The sequence below is a fragment of the Microtus ochrogaster genome, chromosome 2, assembly GCF_000317375.1.
Source record: "Microtus ochrogaster isolate Prairie Vole_2 chromosome 2, MicOch1.0, whole genome shotgun sequence".
Lineage (NCBI taxonomy): Eukaryota > Metazoa > Chordata > Mammalia > Rodentia > Cricetidae > Microtus > Microtus ochrogaster.
This window is the reverse complement of record NC_022010.1, coordinates 20749183-20754994: the sequence shown is the minus strand read 5'-3', so window position 1 is coordinate 20754994 and position 5812 is coordinate 20749183. Positions and strand designations below refer to the sequence as shown.

Sequence of the window (5812 nt, the reverse complement as noted above, 5' to 3'; positions counted from 1 at the left end):
AGTGAACACACATGTCCTATGCACAGGGTAGGTACCCAGACAGACAGTGAACACACATGTCCTATGCAGGCCCCCCAGACCATCTAACCTTGGCCTCCAGCGTGGTCAGGCGCTCACTCATATCGCTAAGCCGGGTACAGTTCATACACTCTGGAAAGAAAAAGAAAGAACCAAAGTGAGGTACAGCATAGGACCCCCCATCCCCCGGAAAGGGAAGGCTGACTGCAAGGAGAGCCTCTAGTGACAGCTGGGTAAGACATGTCTAAGATATTGCCTGGAAAATCCTCCCCATCCATCATGGCCTTGGCCTTGAGGTCTATCCCCCTCCTTGCATCCCTCTGTGCTTGGGTCAGCCTGGGTGGGGGACAGTCAAGGAGGACATGATGGAGATGGTGGCATCTAACGGGAGGTCTAAAGCCTGCAGGGTGGTTGATACATGCGGAGACCCAGACGGCAGCAAAACCGAAGCGGCATCTATATCCAACCAGCTCATCTGGGGGCTGGAGGGAGGGGTGGCAATGAGCCCGTCCTCACCCCAGAGGGTCTGGGATACAGGTCTGGCAGTGTTCAGAAGCCCATGCGTAGCACTGGAAGGAGAGCTTCAAGAAGGTGAAAATCGGGTTTGCAGGCTGTAAGGCTCCTTCCGAGGGCCAGGCTAGGGCTCCGCTGGGAGGGAGGGCATTGCCAGACAGCATGCACTGCAAAATCCAGGCATGGTGCAGGCCTGGGATTGCAGAGGATACACTCCGGATCACCCCAACTGTATAGCAAGTTCAAGACCAGCCTGTGATACATAAGACCTATCTAAAAACAAACAACAAAACCCCTGTATATCCTTGGGGTCTGTGCACAGTGGCTAATACCTATGATTCCAGTATGTGAGAGGCTGGGCAGGAGGCTCAGCGAGAATTCCAGGCTAGCCTGGGCTACAGAACAACTCCTGGGCTAGACTGGGCTACACGGCTATCACACACACACCACTCTTACATACATATACACATCTCTTTCTCTCTTATACACACACCCCTCTGTCTTACACACAACTCTCTCACACTCTCTCTCACACACACACACATTCCCTCCCCTTCCCTCCCCCTCCCTCTCTCTCACACACACACAGCCACCAGTAATCAACTCCCCTAGGCCCTCACCTCTTCTCACTTTAATTATCTGTTTATGTCAGTCTCCTCAGACCAAAGCTCTTTAATGTGGAAACAGACGGTCAAAGCTGCTTTGGAGTGCTTTGATTGCTTTAGACCTCAAGGCTTGTCTCTCTGTCCCTCTCTGTTCTTTGCCCAGTTCAAAGCCTAGATTTGTAGGAAGGAACCTCCTTCCGGAGAAACAGATGCCCAGAGACATGGGGGGCATTGCCGTCTGACTGGATAGCTGTGCCCACGTGGGTGCCAGTGCTTTGAACACAGGCTGCTGAGAGGTTGCGACCCTCCAGGAGGGGTGTGGTAAGTCCTGGGGTAATGAGTGTTAGGACAAAAGCACTAGCTCTCTGAGTGTGCACAGGCTAAGCTGAGCACCGGCCTGGTGCCCCATTCAAAGAGAAAATAAAATGGGTATAGCGCACACGTATAATCCCAGCCCTCCAGAGGCGGGGACAGGAAGGTCGAAAGTTCAAGGCCAAACTGGGGTACAGAAGCCTCTATCTCAAAAAAAAGTAAAGGCTGGGGAGAAGCTCAGTGTGCAAGCATGAGAATCTGAGTTCAAGTCCCCGGAACTCTTGTGGGGAGCACAGACAGGAGGATGGCTGGGGCTTGCTGGCTGCCAGCCCAGGCAGGAAAACAGCGAGCTCCAGGTTCAATGGGGGACTTGGTCTCAAGAAAGGAAAGTGAAGAATGGCAGAGCGGAACAGTTGATGCCTTCCCCAGGCCTCTGCAAGCATGTGCACATGTGCCTGAACCCGCACACGCATGTATACATGTGTCACACACATATGCATGCCCCGAAACAATAAAACAAAATAAGGAGAGCAAAATCAAATGCAAAGAGATGGCGAGTGATAAGGAAAAGCCAAGAGGGCACTTGGCCAGTGCACACCAGGAAGGGAGCAGATAAAGGGGTCACATGCCCCTAAGTCCATCTGTGACCCCAACATAAACTCTTGGCTAAGAGAAAGGGTCAGGGCAGGGAGGGAGAACAGTGTATAATTACACAGTTCTGGTCAAGGTGGGGTCTGGGTGGTCACTGTCTTGGTCTGGTTCTGAGAAGAGGTCCAAGGAAGCCTTGTCGCTTGAGGGGACAGGTCAGTTCTCAGAAGCAAGCTACTTCAGCACCCTCCTCTTTGTAGATAACTGAGCGTATGGACTCCAGCAGGGGCTTTGATCTGTGCTTTCTGGAATTCAAGGTGACTGTAGGTTTGTGTTTTTTAAAGATTTATTTTACTTTCATTTATGTGTCTGTATGAATGACTGTGTGTAAGAGTGTGTGTGTGCATATGAGTGCAGGTGCCACTGTAGGTCAGAAGAGGGCGTACTATCTCCTGGAACTGGAGTTACAGGAGTTGCATGAGTTCTTGGAACTGAACTCTGTCTTTTGCAATGATGGTGAGTGCTAACCACTGAGCCACCTCTCCAGCCACACAACTACAGGTCCACAACAAAGGAACCCTCTGTGGGTTCTGGAACAGGAGGACATAGACGCTGACAGTAAGGGGTCTCTGTGAGTCTAATCTCACCATTCACTTCACTATGAGGATGATCAGCTAGATCGGGTATCACCAAGTTTTGGATGGATGCTCCTGAGTGATTTCTGGACCCATGAGCAGAGGTAGCAGCTGACCCAGGTAAAGGATGAATGCAGAGTGAAGGTGGAAACACCAGGTTTCCAGCCTGCTTTTTCTCAGTTACCTTACAGGCCCAGGTGAGGAGGCTGTGCTTTTCAGCACAAGAAGCTTGAAGTGTCCAGTTGTTTTGTTTTGTTTTTGAGGTACTGGATATTGAACTAGAGTAAGAGCTCTCCCACTGAGTCACACCCCAGCCCCTCACTAGAGGATTCTAGGCAGGGGCTCTGCCACTGAGCCACACCCCAGCCCCTCACTGGGGGATTCTAGGCAGGGGCTCTGCCACTGAGCCACACCCCAGCCCCTCACTGGGGGATTCTAGGCAGGTGCTCTGCCACTGAGCCACACCCCAGCCCCTCACTGGGGGATTCTAGGCAGGGGCTCTACCACTGAGCCACACCCCAGCCCCTCACTGGGGGATTCTAGGCATGTGCTCTATCACTAAGCCCATCCCCAGCTCTCTTTTTACTCTATATTTTGAAACAAGAACTCACGAAGTTGCTCAGGCTAGTCCTGAACTTATTCTGTAGTCCAGCTTGATCTACAATTTTCCATTTCTTTGCCTCAGGCCCCAGAGTAGCTGGGATGACAGGCATGTGGCACCTGGCCCAGCTCTAAGTGTCTGCCACAGTAGGATTATGAGAACAGGTGAGTGGAGCTTTGTCCTCCATTTCCATCCCCAGGCTCAAGCTGACAATCACTTAGCAAGAATAATGGCGCCCAGCCCACCTCCTGCTTCCCAGCTCTACTTGACTTAGTGGAAAAAATTGTACGGCTTGCATGGAGCCTTCCCTGCACCACTCACGCGCGCACACACACAAACACACATACACACACACCCCAATTCCTCCCTCCTACCCCGGGCTGTTCTGCATCAGTGGTTTATAAACAGGTTTTAGAAACAAGGACTCTTTTCCCCTCTCCATAAAACCCTGTCGCCCCGATATATAAAACAGATTAAAGATGGAGCGATAAACACGGAATATTAACACAAGCAGAGGAATGAGGATGTATACAGTATCCGAGGCTGAGACCGGCAGGACTTTAGAAAGAAAAAGCAAGCGGGAAGTGGTCTTCTGGTTTAACTTGGCAGATTAAATGCACATGTTTCCTAGAGGGGGAACCGGAGGTAAAGAGAAAAATACAGCAGACGTACAACAGAGCGAAAACGCCTGCCGCCAGTGACATCTTGTGAGACTGAGTGCAGTCAGGTGTTCAAGCTCATCCTTGCAAACCAGTGAGGGCCAGGTCACAGCCATTGGGCCCAGCTAAGGCTGGAACAGACAGTGACAGGTCCTCTCTGGGATGGGACCAGACAAAAAGGAAAGGGCCATGGACACTGGAGTCTAGGGAGGCCACCGATGAAACACTGGATCCCAAGAGAGCTGCCTCTTGGGGCGCGCATGCGTGCGTGCGTGCGTGCGTGAGTGCGTGTGTGGGGACGTGGGGGTGTAGGGTTGTAAGGGTGTGGGGGTGTGAATTTGGGTGTGTGTGTTACGTGTTGGTAAACCGGGTCTGCAGCAAGAGCAGGGGCCCTGGAGGATTCCCGGTGTCTCTTTCCTCTCTCACAGCCAACGATTCCTAGGCCATTTAAAGAAAAACCTAACAGGGTGGGCAAGAACCAAAAGGAGCGCGGACCACCCGTCTTATGCCGGACAGCGCTCTTTACTCGTCTTCCATCCATTTCCCATGCACCCTCATCCATCCCTCATCGACGCCCCCACCCATCCCCCATCTCATCCTCGCCCCATCATCTACTTTTTTTCTTTTCTTTTTTTTTTTTTTCTGAGACGGGTTTTACGTGGTCCAGGCTGGCCTTGAATTCATTGTGTAGTCAAGAAGGACTAAGAACTCCTGATTCTCCTGCCTCCACCTCCTAAGTGCTGGGACTAACAGCACACACCACCACACCCTACTTGGCCGTTGTTGCGAAAGTGATTTTCACTTTGAGCCTTGGCACCCCCTTCCCAGATTGGGAGGTCCCCACCCTACCCCAGGGGGTCACCACAAGGAGCCAGAAGGCCACAGCGGACCTGGGTGTGGTAAGTTAGTACCTTGGCCCTTCCAGGGCTCTGGGTGAACCGCCCATTCCTGAGGCCTCTAAAGGCTTCTAAGGGCTGTTTCCAGGGTCCAGAGCAACAAATAAGACCCTTCACAGGGGACAAGGGCAGCTGAGGGAGGAGCCTTAGGTCTGTGGGGACCTGTTTCTGGAAACGTGTTGAGCCCAACCCAGTCTGCTCTGGCTTCGGCTGCTTTGGCAGGTGTGCAGTGCCTTGGCCCGTGGAAGACAGGGTGGGTGAGGCATGTCCCACGTTCCGGCCTCAGGGGGGTGTCCTAAGAGACCCAGCCAGCTCGGACACCCCATGCCTTCTACATCTGGTTGGTCTACGGCGCCCCTGGAATCTGTCACCAACAGGCAGTTAAAGCCTGTTTGTTTAACTTGTTCCAATTATTAAGCAGCGTAGGTGGGGGGCTGGTCCTGTCCCCTGGCTCTGGGACCCAGACAAAGATTTATCTGCCTTGCTCTGGGCCTCAGTGGCCTTCTCAGTAAGATGCAGGCTTTAACTTGGGGAACTCTGAAGGTTTGAGCCCATCCTGATTACTGTCACAAAACACTTAGGTCAGGAGGAGAAGCTGGGACCAAGGACATCCCCAGCATCTAGAACATGGGCCGGGGGAGGATCTGTTGATCCCTGTGGGTTATAAACACCCCAGGTGGCTGGGGTGACGCTCTCAGCAATGCACCTGCCTTACAAGCATGAGGACTTGAGTTCAATCCCCAGAGGCCACACAAAAAAGAAAGGCATGTAGGTGGTACCCACCCATGGGCCTCTGGGGCCAACTGGTCACCTAGCCTATCAAACTTGCTAAGTTCTGGGCCAGTGAAAAACCTTGTCTCAAAAACCAAGGAAGCAGGCCGGGCGATGGTGGTACACGCCTTTAATCCCAGCACTTGGGAGGCAGAGGCAGGCGGATCTCTGTGAGTTCGAGACCAGCCTGGTCTACAGAGCTAGTTCTAGGACA

General features: G+C 52.6%; 1 protein-coding gene across 2 annotated transcripts in view; it reads right to left on the bottom strand.

Annotated features, from left to right (window-relative positions):
• Col26a1 (collagen type XXVI alpha 1 chain) overlaps positions 1-5812 on the bottom strand; it is a 139866-nt gene that overhangs the window by 22718 nt on the left and 111336 nt on the right. For both annotated transcript variants that reach the window (XM_026787005.1, XM_026787006.1), the window contains exon 4: positions 89-150. In XM_026787005.1, coding sequence (XP_026642806.1) covers positions 89-150 — 62 coding nt within the window. The remainder of the gene's footprint in view (positions 1-88; positions 151-5812) is intronic.